We start from the raw sequence: 20,514 nt of genomic DNA on the forward strand, positions 1-20,514 counted from the left end.
GAAGACTACCAACAAATTTTGCAGCATAATGTAGGGCCCAGTGTGAGAAAGCTGGGTCTCCCTCAGAGGTCATGGGTCTTCCAGCAGGACAAAGACCCAAAACACACTTCAAAAAGCACTAGAAAATGGTTTGAGAGAAAGCACTGGAGACTTCTAAGGTGGCCAGCAATGAGTCCAAACCTGAATCCCATAGAACACCTGTGGAGGATCTAAAAATGGCAGTTTGGAGAAGGCACCCTTCAAATATCAGGGACCTGGAGCAGTTTGCGGAAGAAGAATGGTCTAAAATTCCAGCAGAGCATTGTAAGAAACTCATTGATGGTTACCGGAAGCGGTTGGTCGCAGTTATTTTGGCTAAAGGTTGTGCAACCAAATATTAGGCTGAGGGTGCCAATACTTTTGTCTGGCCAATTTTTGGAGTTTTGTGTGAAATGATCAATGTTTTGCTTTTTGCTTCATTCTCTTTTGTGTTTTTTCATTTAAGACAAATTAAATGAAGATAATAATACCAAAGAATTTGTGATTGCAATCATTTTCAGGAAGAAACGGAGTATTATCTGACAGAATTGCATGGGTGTCAATACTTTTGGCCATGACTGTATGTATGTATGTATGTATGTATGTATGTATGTATGTATGCATGTGTGTGTTAAAATATATATTTATATATATTCTAGAATATGAATGTCCACGTAGTATATTGCCCAGCCATATAGTATATTGCCGAGCCACGTAGTATATTGCCGAGCCACGTAGTATATTGCCCAGCCACGTAGTATATTGCCCAGCCACGTAGTATATTGCCCAGCCACGTAGTATATAGCAGAGCCACGTAGTATATTGCCCAGCACAGAGGCACGTAGTATAGAGACTTAAAAAAAAAACATATACTCACCTATAGCCCGTTGAAGTCCTGCTATACTTACCCTCCGCCGCCTTTCTCGCTCCTCTCCATGCTCCCGGGATCGCTCCATTACAAGCGGCAGCTTGTGGTCACGTCCCAGGGCTGGTGTGAGCGGGACCTATGATGACGTCGCGGTCACATGACCGACCGTGACGTCACGGCAGGTCCTTGTCCCACACCAGCCCTGGGACGGGAGCGGAACCTGCCGCTTGCAATGGAGCGGTGCCGGGAGCGTGGAGAGGAGCGAGAAAGGTGGTGGCGGGCGAGTATAGCAGGTTTTTTTTTTTTATTATTTGTAACATGACATATTTTTACTATTGATGCCACATAGGCAGCATCAATAGTAAAAGGTTGGGGACACACAGGGTTAATAGCGGCGGTAACGGAATGCGTTACCGCCGGCATTAACCCTGTGTTAGCGGTGACCGGAGGGGAGTATGGAGCGTGCGGGAGCGGAGCATCGGGGACACAGTGCGGGGAGCGGAGCGCCGGGGACACAGTGTGGGGAGCGGAGCGCCGGGGACACAGACTACGGGGAGCCAAGCGCCGGGGATACAGACTACGGGGAGCGGAGCGCCGGCCACTGACTGCGGGGAGTAAGGAGCGGCCATTTTCTTCCGGACTGTGCCCGTCGCTGATTGGTCGTGGCTGTTTTGCGGCGACCAATCAGCGACTTAGATTCCCATGATAGACAGAGGCCAGGACCAATGAACAAAAAAGTGTGAGACAACTGAAATGATGTCTTATATTCTAGGTTCTTCAAAGTAGCTACCTTTTGCTTTGATGTCTGCTTTGCACACTCTTGGCATTCTCTTGATGAACTTCAAGAGGTAGTCACCGGGAATGGTTTTCACTTCACAGGTGTGCCCTGTCAGGTTTAATAAGTGGGATTTCTGGCCTTATAAATGGGGTTGGGACCCTCAGTTGTGTTGTGCAGAAGTCTGGTGGATACACAGCTGATAGTCCTACTGAATAGACTGTTAGCTGCTTTTTCCTTGCCATAATACAAATTCTAAGTAAAGAAAAATAAGTGGCCATCATTACTTTAAGAAATAAAGGCCAGTCAGTCCGAAAAATTGGGCAGACCTTGAAAGTGTCCCCAAGTGCAGTGGCAAAAACCATCAAGCGCTACAAAGAAACTGGCTCACATGAGGACTGCCCCGGGAAAGGAAGACCAAGAGTCACCTCTGCTTCTGAGGATAAGTTTATCCAAGTCAAAAGCCTCATTAATCGCAGGTTAACAGCAGCTCAGATTAGACACCAGGTCAATGCCACACAGAGTTCTAGCTGCAGACACATCTCTACAACAACTGTTAAGAGGAGACTTTGTGCAGCAGGCCTTCATGGTAAAATAGCTGCTAGGAAACCACTGCTAATGACAGGCAACAAGCAGAAGAGACTTGTTTAGGCTAAAGAACACAAGGAATGGACATTAGACCAGTGGAAATCTGTGCTTTGGTCTGATGAGTCCAAATTTGAGATCTTTGGTTCCAACCACCGTGTCTTTGTGCGACACAGAAAAGGTTAACGGATGGACTCTACATAACAACTACAGCGAAACAGCCAAACTTATGATCACCAAGTGATCCCTTCCACTACCAACATAGACCCAATAGAGAATAAGGAAGGTGCCAATATGTAAAAAGGTATACATTTATTAAGCACACATATAACAATATATATCAGCACTAAATGGCAAAAGGTATGAAAATATACATACAATAATATGGCAATACCCTAAAGGATAGGGGGAGAGTAAGGCAGGCTATATATCAGCGAAAAACCAAAAAAGGAAGAGGCCACAATCCTAAGGGTGTATATCACTATATCCCGGATCACACCCAACTGTAAACAGTGTGCCATAAGGCCCATATAGGGCTATACATGATCAAATACTATTGTGTTAGACTGTCAATTTCATGTAGTTGTTAAATATGATAGGCCAGTTGTACATCAGATCAAACCTAAACCATGTACCATCAGATATAGGTGTAAAAAGTACAAAGTGAGGCTAACCATAGTATTGCTAGTATCCTTGTAGGGTGCCTGACTGCGATTACAGTCACATAGGTGATCACATACCAGAGTTCCGTAATACACATGCAGTGATAAATTAGCACAATAGTAGCACACATAATACGCAGCTCATATATTACCTGCGGCCATGATACAACCCCGTATGGTGGCCCCATATATATGTATATGTTTGTATGTGTGTGTATATATATATATATATATATATATATATATATATATATATATATATATATATATATATATATATATGTGTGTATATGTATGTATGCATGTATATATCTGATCTTACGACAGCTCCTAGGTAGGAGGGGAAGCGAAAGTTTACAGACATTAATGCAGGAGATTGCAAATTGTTCTTTTTTTGAGGCAAAGCCTTTCCTTGCCTGTTTTTTAAGTAATGCTTTACCTGAAAAATAAAAGAATCTGCTGCGATCCCATGCTGTAATGTTTGTATACTCTTGTGCTTCCTCCCCTACCTGGGAGATGTGTTATCATTAGACGATGTCCTTTTTTTTATGTTTTGGCGCTTTTACACAACAAAAATTATTTTTATATCATTATATTCTATGTTAATTTTTGCAACGCAAGATGACTTTTTTAGCGGTACCATTTTTATTTACATTCGTCTTTTTGATTGCGTTTTATTGCACTTTTTGTATGTGTGTGTATATATATATATATATATATATATATATATATATATATATATATATATATATATATTTATAAATATAATCTGGGTTATCACTACATACACTAGCATTCTCTCCCAGATTTTTAGTAATGTCGCTCTGCCACTAAGGGGAGTGATGTTATGTCTGATTGCACTAAGGGAGTTTACCTGACCAGGTATCACAGAACATGACGGAGCCGAGCCTGCACTACCTTGCGGCGGCATCCTAAGAGAGGACACAAAGTGAAGTATATTGTGGAGAACTGAGAAACGAGATCACAGCACAAGGAGATAGAACCAGTAGGAGTCGTTCCCCGAGAACGGCAACATCCTACTGAGGCGCGTGGCCGGAACGCCGAGGAAGTAACTGACTCCAAGCATTACTTCAAACAGCGGCAGGACAGTTGATTACAGGTTGACTGTCTACCATAAATCACCTAAGCAGACATAGGGGGCAAACGTGGAGAGGGGCGTCTCTAGGGTCCCAGAATAGCTCCGAGCCTTCCCGTCATACGGGTGCGTCCTAGCCAGATAAACTTGGGGGACGGAGAAGAGAAAGAAGTGATACGAAGTTGTGAGGACTATCCAGTGGTGCTCAGCAGGGAAGGACTACAACACACAGGCGCTAGTTGGTAGGCACTGATTTCCACCTGCAAAGGGAACTCTGGATGTGCCTTCGGACCGTCCGGTCTCAGCCAGCCCTGTTAAGTGCTCTGGATTGCGGATACCGAAGCCTTCAGTAAAAGGTAAAGAGACTGCAACCCTGTGTCCTAGTTATTAACCGCGCCTCACATTATCACTACCTATACTACTGGGAAGCCCTGGGGATATACTTCACCTGTGGGAAGGTATACCATCTAGCTGCCATAACACCACCCCAGCGGGCCCCAAGCAGCGTCGGTCACCCTGACCGAATACCACAGGTGGCGTCCCGAAACCTTGACAAACTTGCATCACCTTTCATTGGAAGCCCTTTAGCAGGGTCACGGACCCGGTCCAGCCACCGTGACAACCCTAGAACCGAGACAGAGAGGACCGGTACCGAGTACCCCGCGGCCCTGTGTCTGGGGGAGGCTCCATATATATTTCTAATTTCTTCGATATGATGCAATAGAGGGCGTAAAGGCATCATTGGATTTAGATTTCCAAGCTGCATACCCATATTCAGTGACATGTACTTTTTGGGCAACCCAAAAAAAGTTACTGTATTTGTCAACAGTTTAGCAAGTTGAAGATGAAATGATATGTAAAATGCCCAAGTTAAAGATGACCTATTCCCTTTGTATTTTAGGCAAAAGGGAGAAAGATGTAGTTCATCTCTTTACATTTAAAAAATTTAAAAAAGGAAAATGTGCCGATGCAAAAGTTTGGGCACCCTACATGATTATTACCTAGTAGCACCCCCTTTTGAAAGTACCATGGCTTGTAAACTTTTTTTGTAGCCAGCCATGAGTCTTTCTCTTTTTTTTTTTAGGAATTTTCATCAATTCGTCTTTGGAAAATTCTTCCAATTCTGTGAGATTCCTGATCATTGTGGCCAAAGAGTTCTATTTGCCACAGCACTTGTTTCCAAGATGCATCCGGCTTGTTTAGATGTTCTTTTGCATACTTCTGGTGCTGAATTTCATAGTAAGAACGCAGGAGAGGTTTTCATGAAGGCCATATTTGTGCAGGTGTCCCTGAACAGTAGAACACTACTTCAGAGTCTGCTCAATCTTTCTGAAGGTCTTTTGCAGTCAAGAGGGGGTTCTGATTTGCCTCTAGCAATCCTACAACCAGCTGTCACTGAAACTTTGCTTGGTCATCCAGACCTTATCTGGACCTCTGCAGTTCCAAATGTAATTAAGAAATGACAGTTAACAGGAACTGAGGAAAGGGCAACTTGAAAACGCTTTATCTTATAGCCTTCTCCTGCTTTGTGGGCCTCCACCATTTTCATTTTCAGAGTGCTAGGTAGCTGCTTAGAAGAACCCATGGCTGCTGTTTTTTTGTCACAAGTTTGTCACAAATTTAGAGGAGACTGGGTTTTTAGAACGCTGGGAATCTTTGCATTACTTGGCCTTTCCGAACGATGATGGTGAACAAGCCACACCTCTAACAGGCTAATTAAGGTCTGAAACCTTGGTCTAAGATACAAAGGAAATGTCATCTTTAAATTTAGGCCTTTAAGAGTTCATCTCATTTTCAACATATTTAACCGTTCACAATAACAGTAATTTTGACCAGGCATGCCCAAACTTATACATGCCACTGTATGTGATTTGGGAAGGTTGGTCTTGCAGATTTCCTTCAACTCTACACTGCATTGTACTGTGGCATGTATGCAATGAAGAGACAAAATGGTCACTGTACTATTTACCTGTTGTGTAGGTAAAGCAAAATCGTGCAGACATAATTTGAACAATTTAAAATATAATCTCTCGTATGTTTCTAGCTATTCTATGCTTAGTGATCACGATAAAGGACCGTCCAAGAACACAAAATTGGATATTAACCTAAATTAATCTTGTTCAAATCAAAAAAATCCAGAGTATATTTAGCCCATAAAACACATTTTTTTTTTATTTATAGATTCTTAAAACCGAGCATTAATCAAGTCACTTTGATGAACAAACATTAAAGCAGAGGCTGTCTTAGGCAGAGAACTTTAAACACTTAAACACATTGTTGGTAGCAATTCATAGATTAGACTATGGTATACTAACCAACAATATTTCTAATACCTTTTTAATCCTTCCATAAATTAATTTGACTTGTAAACGTGTGGTAGGTACATATAGGAAAAAAATAGATTTGTATCAATCAGACCACGTGTGTGTGTGTGCTGTCTCCACCAACCCGACGCACTTTTCGATGTAATCTTTGTCAGGAGGCTATTCTAAGCTTGGGGTTCACGGTAAAGTCCAAGAACACAGAATTATATGTAAACCTAAATTAATCTTGGCAATCTCCTATGTTGTACTTACCGTATGTCACTTATTTCCGTAGACAACAGGTAAATTCTACATACAGTGAAAAATGACAACATTGTTTGTTTTTCTTTTACACCAAGAATTAAAACGTGCAACCATTTCAGGATATGTGTGGTCAGGTGACAGAACTGGTATGTCAGCGGATGTGCACCTGGTGACGACCCATTGCTATCGGCTGACCACTACAGCCGAATACAGGCCATGGTCACTGCTTGTGCACCTTTCTAACACTGCCAGTCTTCTGTTCAGTGTATCAGTGCTGTGAGCGATGAATGAAGCCATTGCAACACTCCTGAAAGCCGATGGCTCACGGGAGGAATAAGTTCATTTTCTTCCAGGAGACAGCATTAGAAAGGTGCTCAGCTACCTTACTGAAAGCATATTTACCACCATTTGACCCTATATCTGCAGATAAATGATGGTACCAATTGTTATAGGTTCTCTTTTTAAGTACTGTAAAAAAAATTTTATTATATGTATTTTTTTTTTTGTAAGCATGTATACTTGTCAGTGGTGCTTAACACCTGACGGGTGTTCTATTATTACTAGTATAAAGTGATGTTCCTATGTATTATGGCAAAGCTAGAGGAGTAAGCTTCTAGCTGTCCTGATTTGTTTTTCCCTAGGATCACCAGTGCAGAGTGATGCAAGGGAGGTAAATTATGGTACCCTTGACCTATGACCCTCTGCACTGTCAGCGCCGGTCAGCCGTAAAGCAAAGCGGTGACGTCACCGCTGTGCTTTCTGGCTTGCTGGCGCTCACAGCCAGTGCAGAGAAGCACAGCGCCGGAGGATAGACACGGAAGGTAAGTATGTAGTGTTTGTTTTTTTTACGTTTACGCTGGTAACCAGGGTAAACATCGGGTTACTAAGCATGGCCCTGCGCTTAGTAACCCGATGTTTACCCTGGTTACCAGTGAAGACATCGCTGAATCGGCGTCACACACGCCGATTCAGCGATGTCAGCGGGAGATCCAGCGACGAAATAAAGTTTCAGACGATCTGCTACGACGTACGATTCTCAGCGGGGTCCCTGATCACAGTAGCGTGTCAGACACAGCGAGATCGTAAGGGTATCGCTGGAACGTCACGGATCGTGCTGTCCTAGCTATCAAAGTGCCACTGTGTGACGGTACCCTAACTCAAGTTATCCTACGCTTTGTTTTCCTTCTGTATGGCTGCTGCTTTCTGTGTATGTACTCAATTTGCAAGAAGCAGCATCCCTCTTCTGTTCTGCATAATACACTGGAAAATATTATTACATGACTGATAAAATAACTATGTTCTGTGCAAAGTAGACTCCAAATGCCTGGCTAAGAGTGAGCACACTGTCTACCTCTTATTTCTAATCTACTAATTATAAGAATGCACTGACCAGTTATTTTCTATTACATGGGATTCTAATTTTGACAAACAGTAAAAATAAGCAAATTGATTGTCCCAGGAGTTAACACATCATTGGTTCAACTGCACAGGGGCCCAAAAGGTGAATGGGCCCATTTCTACCTCCAAAGTAGGTGAAATTGTGCATTATGATGGCTATGGGACTGCAAAGGGCCCATATTTTGTTTTTGCACAGGGGCCTCTTCTGTCTGTGTCCGCCAGTAGATTCTCCATCTCCTTTTTTTCGAGTAGGCCTACTTGCCAACAGTCCCAATTTTGGCATGACAATCCTATGGGCCAAATTGTAAAATGGCTGGAGTATATACAAACGTCATCACACGAGGGACTTCCTGACTGAGGTTTTTTCCCACAACTAATACCACTGCTCTAATGGGTTATATCAGGGGTCCCCAACTCCAGGCCTCGAGGGCCGCCAACAGTGCAGGTTTTCAGGATTTCTTTAGTATTGCATCGGTGGTAATGTGATCATCTGCACAGGTGATGATTCCAACCCCTGTGCAATACTAAGGAAATCCTGAAAACCTGCACTGTTGGCGGCCCTCGAGGCCTGGAGTTGGGGACCACTGCGTTATATTGAGTCGCCTCCTATTATTCAAGGGAATCGGTCTTCATCTGAAATTACCGTTTGTTTAACCTCTTCCCGACATGTTGTGTATGTCACTTACGCCCCAGGTGCAGGTGTGTAGAGTGGGCTCAGGGGATGAGCCCGGATCATACCCTGCAGATGCTGGAGTGTTCAGAGCGGAGTTCAACTCGCAGCTGTTAACCCCTTAGATACAGCTGTCAGTCTGACAGAATAGATTAAAAATATTTACATGGTATAATTTAAATGCCTCTTTTCTGGCTGTTATTTCAGAAGTTCACCTGGATCCTTGCCGAACATGGTGCCCTACTGCAGACTGCCAAACAGTGTGCCAAGTTGAGCTGAGTGACTCTGGTTTGCCTGTGTCGGTGGACTGCCACGTTTGCCATGTGAAATTTTGTTCTGTATGCAAAAGGACCTGGCACCCTGAACACGTCTGTCAAGAAAAGGAGCCAGTAGCTAAACTGCCTGAGAAAGGGTATCGTAACTTGATTTTACCTAGAACTGTTGTAAAAGTCACTGAAAGTTATTATTCTGTTCTGTGCTTTGCTATCCAGGTCACACTTACTACTTTATTCAGAACTAGGAGTTCGGTTCATCGAAACTCTGCTCTACTAGAACTACTCACCAAATGCCTACACCACTATTTTGTTATATTACTTACCTTTGGCTTATTCCTCCTCTGTGTAATTCTTATGTTGTAGGGTTTATCTTCTAAACAAACTAATATATATATTTTTTTTTAAACAAACTAGGCTATCCTTTAACATTTATTTGTGTAACTGCTCAAGTAATAAGGAGTTGAATGAATTACAAACATACTGAGATAACCTGATACTGACTGATACTGATTTTAAGATTTTCACTATTCAGAAAAAAAGTGTAATATACGCTGATGGACAGCATTGTTATTTAGCGTTCGCTAAGCTGGGGAGTATGGAACAATGTGCCAAATTGAGTAGTTTATAAGTAGTAGTATATAAAAGCTGTTTATGCCTAAAAATTCTATATTAAAATTGTATTAATCCCCATTCCACCACCGATCACTAGAATAAAAGTGCTGCACACTTTTTTTGACACCCATAATCCTCTCTGTTTAATTTGATAGAAATGTTTTTGTGCCGTAACTCTGATTTTGATGTTTCTGCTCCAGGACCCTCCATTAATGCGCTTTTGATGTGTCTGTATAGCATGTCAAAAGATGTTACAAAAAAAGTACATTTACTTTAAGCTATACATATCCTAGAACATCTGCACTGCCTCGCTGTATTAGGAGTGAGCCTGCAGCATTTCTGCATACACATGCCTACCAGTTCAGTGCTTGCCTTCATGACTCTTATGCTCGTATGCTGTGAGTTATTTAGGTGACATCAGTTTAAATAATATCACTTGTTGCAGCTCATTTAAATTTTTTTGCTTACATTAAAGTGTTTTCCCACCAACAAAGTGCATTTTAATTAATAGATCTTGGAATAAAAATAAGTTGCACAATCGGATGCGTTAAAATAATAATTAAAAATATATATATATGCTGGCGCTATATAAATAAAATTATTATTAAAAAAAAGAATATATATATATATTATTATTATTATTTATTTATATAGCACCATTGATTCCATGGTGCTGTACATGAGAAGGGGTTACATACAAGTTACAAATATCACATACAGTAAACAAACTAACAATGACGGACTGATACAGAGGGGCGAGGACCCTGCCCTTGCGGGCTTACATTCTACAGGATTATGGGGAAGGAGACAGTAGGTTGAGGGTTGCAGGAGCTCCGGTGTTGGTGAGGCGGTAGCTCCGGTGTTGGTGATGAGGCAGCAGCGGTGTCAGTGCGCCAGCATATTTTGCAGCTCTTTAGAAATTATAGAGGGGACTTGTACAGACAATAGACATTACAGCATAACAGAAATCACAGTTCAAAATGGATACCAAGAGGAATGAGGGCCCTGCTCGCAAGCTTACAAACTATGAGGAAAAGGGGAGACACGAGAGGTGGATGGTAACAATTGCTTTAGTTATTCGGACCAGCCATAGTGTAAGGATCGCAGTTAATGTGGCAGTATATATATATGTATATGTGTGTGTATATGTATATGTGTATATATATATGTATATGTGTATGTATATGTGTATATATATATATATATATATATATATATATATATATATTCATGTGCTGAGATAATCTGTGTAAGGATCGCAGTTAATGTGGCAGTATATATATATATGTATATGTGTGTGTATATGTATATATATATGTATATATATATGTATATGTATATATATATATATATATATATGTATATATATATATATATATATATATCTAATATATAATTGCCTAGAATACTACTTCCTGCAATTTGTGCCAACTTCCTGTCCGGAGCTAATGTCCGGAGATAATGTCCGGAGCTAATGTCCGGAGATAAGTGACGTCAACAGTGTCCAGTGTCTGATTGGTTGCCGCCTGCTGCGAGCGACCAATCAGAAACGTGCCGTACTGTGACACACTCCGCCCGCCATTTTGGTGTGATTTTTGAATTTTTACCTCACAGCAAGTTTCTACTGCGTGGAGGCGGGCCCAGTGACGTTGCTCTTCAAGCTCCTGACGAATTTCGTCAAAAAAATGATAATACCATTTACCAAAACTATATATATTTAGTTGTGAAGTGGTTCAGTGACATTTTCACACCAATTTTGAACTTTTGTTTGGTGTTTTCTCCATATACTGCCTATTATTCACTGACTGTTATACTGAGAGACTGCCGTTTATTAACCTCTTCTTTGCCACATTGGGTATATTGCTCTATTATTTGCCACATAAGGACATTGTCCATTATTGCCCAGCAATTTCTCTGCAATATAAACTGCCTATTTATTAATATCTGCATTCCTGCAAAGAACTATTGCCTATTATTCACTGGGTATTTTCCTACTACCTGACATTGTTCTTAAGCAAAGAACCGTTGTTGTGGCATTTGCCACAACACGCAAAGTTGTCGTCTGATGTCTTTCATCCCTCCCCTCATAAGCATGTTCATGGATCCTGTGTAACTGTACCTTAAATAACAAGAATTGTCAAGAGCTGGTGAGTGCAGCCATTTTTTGTTCTTTCTTACTATTATTTATTAATTGTATTATTTTTACATTTGAATAAATAAAGTATATATGGATTCTAGACTCCCGATTCTTTAGAATCGGGCTGCCATCTTGTATATATATCATTGCCTAGAATACTACTTCCTGCAATTTGTGCCAACTTCCTGTCCGGAGCTAATGTCCGGAGATAAGTGACGTCAACAGTGTCCAGTGTCTGATTGGTTGCCGCCTGCTGCGAGCGACCAATCAGAAACGTGCCGTACTGTGACACACTCCGCCCGCCATTTTAGTGTGATTTTTGAATTTTTACCTCACAGCAAGTTTCTACTGCGTGGAGGCGGGCCCAGTGACGTTGCTCTTCAAGCTCCTGCCGAATTTCGTCAAAAAAATGATAATACCATTTACCAAAACTATATATATTTAGTTGTGAAGTGGTTCAGTGACATTTTCACACCAATTTTGAACTTTTGTTTGGTGTTTTCTCCATATACTGCCTATTATTTTTGTTCTTTCTTACTATTATTTATTAATTGTATTATTCTTACATTTGAATAAATAAAGTATATATGGATTCTAGACTCCCGATTCTTTAGAATCGGGCTGCCATCTAGTATATATATATATATATATATATATATATATATATATATATATATATATATATATATATATATATATATATATATATATATATATATATATATATATATATATTCATGTGCTGAGATAATCTTCTAAATGTTCCCGTGCTGTGCCTGGCTATGCAGGAATATGGCCTGATCTTACAATCTTACAACAGCTCCTGGGCAGGAGGGGAAGCGAAAGTTTACAGACATTAATGCAGGAGATTGCAAATTGTTCTTTTTTTGAGGCAAAGCCTTTCATTGCCTGTTTTTTAAGTAATGCTTTACCTGAAAAATAAAAGAATCTGCTGCGATCCCATGCTGTAATGTTTGTATACTCTTCTGCTTCCTCCCCTACCTGGGAGATGTGTTATGATAAGACGATGTCCTTTTTTTTATGTTTTGGCGCTTTTACACAACAAAAATTATTTTTATATCATTATATTCTATGTTTATTTTTCTGCTGATGGAGCTGTATGGCGGCTTGTTTTTTGCAACGCAAGATGACTTTTTTAGCGGTACCATTTTTATTTACATTCGTCTTTTTGATTGCGTTTTATTGCACTTTTTGTTCAGCAGTATGATGATAAAGCATTGTTTTGTTTTTTGCCTCGGTTCGTACATATTTTTTTACGTTGTGCACTGAAGGGATTAACTAGTGGACAGTTTTATATATGTGCTTGTCCGTTTTTTCTGTTTGTAGAAACCTCATGTGCCATATGCCCAATACCATCAGATTCAGATGGTTTTAACTAGCTGGTTCCTTCCTGCCCCGTATATTGTAGGCTTTTTAGTCCAAGAGAGGTATTTTATCGGGACAGGGACCAAACTATAAGGTACGCATTGATGTTGCAATTGGGCTCATATACATTGGCCAGTTTGTGCGAAGTACCTTCTTTTTACTGTAAATTTTCCTATAGCAATATTTTGTTACAATTTTCCAAAATTCCACATGTACATAAAGGTAGCACTTAACCAATGTTCTCTGGCAGTAATGCAGTTCCAATTTTCTAGATGTACCATTCTAAACAATCCAGAGTGCAGCTTTATATTTTTAGTTTTATAGAGCGGATCATTACAGATGCGGCGATACCAAATATGTGTCTTTTTGTTTGTTGTTGTATGTTTTTTTTACATGTATTTATTGGAATAATATTTTTCTTTTTCTTTGGGAATTTTTCAAAAATATTTTTACTTTTTAAATTTATTTTTTACTTTTTTGCATTGTCCAAGGATGGGTCACCACTATATTGCGACAGATCTCTGATCTGCACTGCAGGGCATCAGATCAACATCTGACAGGCAGAGAAGGAGACATGTCAGCGCCTGTTCTTAGCAGGCAGTCGCAAACCACCTTCCCTGCAGGACTCAGAAGGACCCCTCTGCCATCTTTGGGGTCGAGGGTCTCCATGGAGACTACGAGAACAACGCAATCGCATCGTGGTGTTCTGATGGGAGGAATGACGGTCTCATGCACTGCAGTGTATGAGACCAGTTATCTATCTATCTCTATCGAATATATTTCAAATTCAAAGAAGCTTTATTGGCAGGACCAAATAAACATTAGTTTTGCCAAAGCACGTGTACAGTAAGAACTATGGGGATAATGGCTGGAGACTGCAGGAACGATGGATGGGGCACAGGATGGGGGCTAACGAGATACTATATATATATATATATATATATATATATATATATATATATATATATATATTTATTTATTTATTTATTTATTTATTATTTTTTTTTTTTTTTTTTTTTTTTCAAAAAGATGTAGGTTGAACTTGATTTAGCTTTCTCCACCAATTACACATTTGTGTCACTAACTATAGCCCACAATGTTATGTATTCTGCCTGACCAAATTTACACTGAAAGTGTTTTTCTTCCTTTCTGCTTTTGCGGCAGTTCTGTAGATGTATGTTTTGCTGCTAACACTAGTCAGATAGTGATAGATAGAAAAAATATTGTTCTGGAATGTTCCAAGATTTTTCCTGTTTACTAAGACAAAATGTTTAGTATAACAAAGCAGTAATTAACAGGCACACAACCAGTCTTTCTGGTTTAGGAGAATAGAAGCATATTTGTCTAATGAAAGCTATTGTTGTGTATTATTGCGCTCTAGATGAGGCACGGCTTGTTAATGTGCCAAAGTTTTCCTAAAACAAACATTGTATAATACAAGCAGATATTTATGGACTGCTGGTCGGTTGTGCTAGCAAATTAACCCCTTAATGACGGCCGATGCACCTTTTAATAGTAGCCCTCTTACATTGGGGTTTCCATGTAAATTTCCCAAGACCTCTATTCAGACAAAACCCCTGATTGAAACGGTCACTTATGAGGCAGATGAAATCTCTATGGACTGTTCTGTGTTACAACGGTGTTGCATCATTTTAGGTGTGTCTTTAGCGCATGTGTGGGCTACCACAGATCTTTGTACGCCTAAATAAAATGGATTCCACTGGCACAAATGTCAAACGAAGCCGAAAGTGTCTCCATTTGCCACATGGTGGGTGGTTCCGTTGTGGGTTTGGTCTGAATCACATTTTTGTGGGATTTATATGGAAACCGTAGCTTAAGTACTTAGCGTAGAGCATAACGTGATTCCACAGGAATCGAAAAATATGATGTACCCCAAAATATTACCAATAAAAACCATAATTTATCCCCCACAAAACCAGCCACAGTAAACTGCCACATGTTTGCCATTATTGTAGTGGTGAGAGAGCATTTAACTATTTAAGGGGTGCATGTCACCCGAAGCAGAATCTTGATACAACATAGGGGGGCACAATGTATGGTCACTAAACTGGCATATTTGCAATACTCCAGAAATGGATATTATAAAATAGTCACTGGAGCTGTAGATTAATTCCTTGAGGGGTGCAGTTTCTACAGTAGGGTTACTTTTGGTGTTTCTCTGCCGTTCTGGTACCTTAGGGGCTCCACAAATGTCACCTGTAAACTATTCTAGCAGAAAGCCAAATGGCACTCATGTCTTCTCCGCCCTGACGTGTGAGCTACCAGTAATTTATGATGATATATTGGGCTTAACTGCATTTGTGATAAATTGCGCAATAAATTGAGGTCCAATTTTCACCTGTTAACCCTTGTGTACCTGATAAATTTGCAGAAAATGCAAAAATTACATATATACCACTGAAATGTCATATTTCCTCTTCTCCTTAGGCAGTGAATTTTCCAATATGGGGTCAACTGAGGGGGGGGGGGGGATTCTGCTGATTTGGCAGCTCATGGGCTCAGCTAATGGAGCCCACAGCCTATTCAAGCGAAATCTGCGTCCTTATTGCCAAGTAGCGCTCTTTCCCATCCGATCCCTGCTGTGTGCTTAAACAGTAGTGTACAATGACATGGGTTACTTCCACATTCGGGAGAAATTGCCTAACAAATTGTGGGGTCCAATTTCTCCTATTACACCTAGTGTAAATTATAAATTTGGTGCTAAACAGTATTTTAGTGGAAATAATGTAATTTCTTGTTCTTGCATCTGTATGTGTTAAAGTTTCGTGAATAACCTGTCTGCTAAAAATGCTCCGTACTCCCTAGATTAATTCCTTGAGGGATCTTGTTTCCAAAATGGGGTTTCTGCTGTTTTCGCATGTCTGGGGCTCTCTAAATGCGAAATGGTATTCACAATCTATTCCAGACAGTGCTCTTTCCTTTTAGCCCTGCCATGTACCCAAATAGAAGTTTTTGACCATATATGGGGTATCGTGTCATTCAGGAGAAATTGCCTAAATATTTATGGGGTCCGTTTTCATCCTATTATCCATTGAGAAAATTACAAATTTGGGGCTAACATTGTTGTGAAGGAAAAAAAAAAGTTTCAATATGAAGGCCTAATGTTATTAAACTCTGTGTAGTACCTGTGGGTTCAAAATGCTCACTATACCCCTGTATAAAATCCTCATGGGGCGTAGGTTCCAAAATTGGGTCACTTGTCTTGGTTTTTTTCGTTTTCCCACTGTTTAGGAATATCAGTAGCTCTTCAAATGCGACAACGCGCTCACTCCTTTCCAGCCATTTTTGCGTACAAAAAGTCAAACTGCTAATTCCCTTCCGATCTCTGCTATGCACTCAAACAGTAGCCTTCCACCACATATGGGGTATCAGCGTGCTCAGAAGAAATTGCAAAACAAAATTTAGGGCTAAAGTAAAATTTTTGTGAAAAAGAAAAAAAATTAAATGTTCATTTTTTCCGTGTTCGTTGCTTTAGGTTTCTCTGAAACACCTGAAGGGTTAAACTTCTTCAATGTGGTTTGAAGGGATGCCGTTTTTAGAGTGGTGTCACTTTTGGGCATTTTCTGTCATATAGACCCCCTCAGTCACTTCAAATGTGATGTGGTCCCTAAAAAAAAAAATGGTTTTAAACATTTTGTTGCAAAAATGAGAAATTGCTGATCAACTTTTAACCTTTCTTACTACCTAACAAAAAAAAGTTTAAAAAAGGATGAAAGCTGAAACCTGATGTGAATCTCGTAGTATTACCATGCATGGTATCATCCAACCTCACATCCACCCGGGAAGTGCGTCTCGTAAGCGCGCATCGCCTAGGGCAGAGGTGATGTCTGTTTGCATTCCACCTTGGACCACAGAAGAAAGCAAGTTGTGGTGACAGACAGGAAATGGATCCCTGCCAGGATGAAGTGCACAGCAAGAACAATGTAAACTAAATTCATAGGGATTCATAGTCAGCCAATTGAGGATGAGAGATTTTGCTAAATTAAATTCTCACTGCACAATCAGTTACAATCCCGAAAAGAAGGAAGAATTGGAAGCATTTAAAGAGACCAGGATAAATGAACACAGAACTTACCACTAACAGGAGCTCTATGGAACGCTTGCTCTGTCTGCAACAAACTTTCCTACATCCATGATCTTTTTATTACTAACAAACTTTCCTTCCTCGCTATCCCTGAAACCTGACTCACCCCTCTGACACAGCCTCTCCAGCTGCACTTTCATATGGTGGATTTCACCTTTACCACCCCCCTCCCAAGCAGCAAGCTTTGCAGAGGAGTTGGTTTTCTCCTGTCAGATAACTGTTCTTTCACCCCAATCCCACCCTGTTACTCTCCCTTCCTTTTGAGGTGCACTCTGTGCGCATCTACTCCCCCACCAACCTTTAACTGGCTGTCATCTACCGCCCCAGGTCCAGCCACCACCTTCTTCGCCCACTTCACCACCTGGCTACTTCATTACCCTCTCCGCTGACATCCCCACTATCATCATGGGTGACTTCAACATTCCCATTGACTTAAATCTCAGCTGTCACTAAACTTCTTTCTCTCAGTTCCTCTTTCGGCCTCGCTCAATGGTCTCCTTCAGCCACTTGCAAAGATGGCCACACACTGGACCTCCTCCATACCTGCCTCTGCTCCCTATCCTCTGTAACTCGCCCCTACCTCTTTCTGACAACAACCTACTTACATTCTCTTCCCTCTCCTCTCAAGGTCCACAATCCCCACCCCACAAACTTGCACACCCTCGCAGAAATCTTAAACGCCTCGATCCACATTTACTTTCTGAATCCCTTCTACCTCTTACAGACACAAGTTCCTTACACAATGCCGATGCCACTGCCGCTTTATAGAACACCACAATAGCTGCAGCTCTCGAATCGTTTGCCCCTCTCGCACATACCAAAGCTCGCAAAATCAACAGAAAACCCTGGCACACCAGCCTCACCAAAGAACTGAGACTGGCTACCTGACTTGCTGAGCGGAGATGGAAAAGATCACACTCCAACGAGCACTTCATCGCATTCACAGTCCCTCACTACTTTCAAGGCCACACTTGCCACAGCAAAACAAACCTACTTCTCATCTCTCATATCCTACCTGTCTCACAATCCTAAACAGCTATTCATCACTTTCAATTCTCTTCTTCTGGACCCAGGCACCTCCTCTTTCTTCACTCATCTCATCTGAAGACTTTGCCTCATTTTTCAAGAAGAAAAGTGATGGTATCAGAGAAAGCTTTGGCCTACAACCCCCACAACCCCTCTTCCTAATTACTCAGCCCTCCTCCTCCAAAACCAACTTCTCCACCATCACAGAAGATCAACTTTCCACCCTACTCTCAAGATTACATCTCACCACCTGTGCACTTGACCCAATGCCATCCCACTTCATCCCAAACCTCACGACAGTCTTCATACCAACTTTAACCCATCTCTTCAACTGATCACTAACTGGCGTTTTCCCGTCATGCTTCAAACATGCCTCAATCACACCTATCCTCAAAAAGATGTCTCTTGACTCATCCTCTGTATCTAGCTATCGCCCCATATCACTTATCCCCTATGCCTCAAAACTACTGAAACAACATGTGCATTTCAAACTGTACTCCCACCTCCCTTTCTGCTCCCTCTTCGACAGCTTTCAATCTGGCTTCCAAACGCATCGCACCACAGAAACTGCCCTAACTAAAGTCACCAATGACCTACTAACTGTTAAAGCCAAGGGACACTACTTTCTCCTCCTCCCCCTAGACCTGTCCTCTGCCTTTAACACAGTGGACCACTCCCTATTACTACAGATCCTCTCATCTCTTGGCATCACAGACTTGGCCCTATCTTGGATCTCGTCATACCTAACAGACCGAACATTCAGCGTCTCCCACTCGCACACCACCTACTCACCTCCCCCCTTTCTTTTGGGGTCCCGCAAGGTTCAGTCCTAGGGCCCCTGCTCTTCTCCATTTACACCTTTTTGGCCTGGGACCACTTTTAGCCTGGGACAGCTCATAGAATCTCACAGCTTACAGTATCACCTCTATGCTGATGACACACAGGTCTACCTCTCTGGACCAGATATCACCACCCTACTAACCAGAATCCCACAATGTCTGTCTGCTATTTCATCCTTCTTCTGCACTAGATTTCTAAAACTTAACAAGGACAAAACAGAATTAATCCTCTTTCCCCCATCTCACTCAACTCCCTCAACAGACCTATCCATTAAAGTAAATCGCTGCTTACTCTCCCCAGTCCCACAAGCTCGCTGCCTTTGGGTAATCCTTGACTCTGATCTCATCTTCTAACCACATATCCAAGCCCTTTCCACTTTTTGTCGACTTCAACTCAAAAATATTTCCCGGATCCATACATTCCTCAACCAAGAATGTTTGCAAAAACTCTAGTGCATGCCCTCCTCATCTCCCGACTTGACTGCTGCAACCTCCTTCTTTGTGGCCTCCCCTCTAGCACTCTACTTTCTCCAATCTATTCTAAACTCTGCTGCCCGACTAATCCACTTATTCTCTCGCTTTTCTCTGGCCTCTCCCCTCTGTCAATCCCTGCACTGGCTCCCCATTATCCAGAGACTCCAGCTCAAAACCCTAACCATGGCATACAAAGCCATCCACAACCTGTCTCCTCCATACATCTATGACTTAGTCTCCCGATACCTACCAGCACGCAACCTCCGATCCTCGCAAGATCTCCTTCTCTACTCCCCTCTTATCTCCTCTTCCCACAATCACAGACAAGATTTCTCCCGCGCATTCCCCTTACTCTGGAACTGCAAATACTCTTCTCACTAAATGGGCAAAAATTCACACACACATTCCCAAATCTTGTACAAAGCCTTCCCATAAAAGTGGAAGCTGTTATAGCTGCAAAGGGGAACCAACTATAAATGAATGCCTATGAATTTTGAAGGGGAAGATGTAATGTGCACAGGCGTGGCTAAAAGTTTTGGGTGACACAAATTTTTGGCTTTGAGTTTGCTGCTTCATCATTTTTGTTTCATTCAGATGTTTCTATGGTATACTGGAGTTAATTTTATAAGCGCTTTTAAAAGTTTTTTAAAACTTTGACAAATGTCTAGTTCAGCAGTTTGCACTTATAATTCAATCAGTATAACAGATTATTAGCTCCTTTTACCCTTGTTAACACTTTTTTTCTGAGCTAAAGAGAAAGTTACTGAAGTTATGTAAGCAGGTCGTTTTGTTGCAGGGTTGAACTTCAGTAAAAATGTATTGTTTTTGTGATTTGCGTTAATCTTCAAGGCAAACAATGACTCTTCATAACATTCTAGAGTTAGAGCAAATTACCACTATAAGAACTGAAGCCTCACACTTTGTTAAAAAAGCTAACAATAAACCCAAAACATAAAGTTTGTGTCTGTTTCAAAACTTTTAGGTTATGAGCGTAGGTGTGTAGGCGCCCCAGTCTGCTAGC

General features: G+C 41.2%; 1 protein-coding gene across 2 annotated transcripts in view; it reads left to right on the forward strand.

Moving 5' to 3' along the window:
- RNF144B (ring finger protein 144B) overlaps positions 1-20,514 on the forward strand; it is a 135,984-nt gene that overhangs the window by 105,282 nt on the left and 10,188 nt on the right. For both annotated transcript variants that reach the window (XM_069730850.1, XM_069730851.1), the window contains one exon: positions 8,847-9,051. In XM_069730850.1, coding sequence (XP_069586951.1) covers positions 8,847-9,051 — 205 coding nt within the window. The remainder of the gene's footprint in view (positions 1-8,846; positions 9,052-20,514) is intronic.

The sequence above is a fragment of the Ranitomeya imitator genome, chromosome 6, assembly GCF_032444005.1.
Source record: "Ranitomeya imitator isolate aRanImi1 chromosome 6, aRanImi1.pri, whole genome shotgun sequence".
Lineage (NCBI taxonomy): Eukaryota > Metazoa > Chordata > Amphibia > Anura > Dendrobatidae > Ranitomeya > Ranitomeya imitator.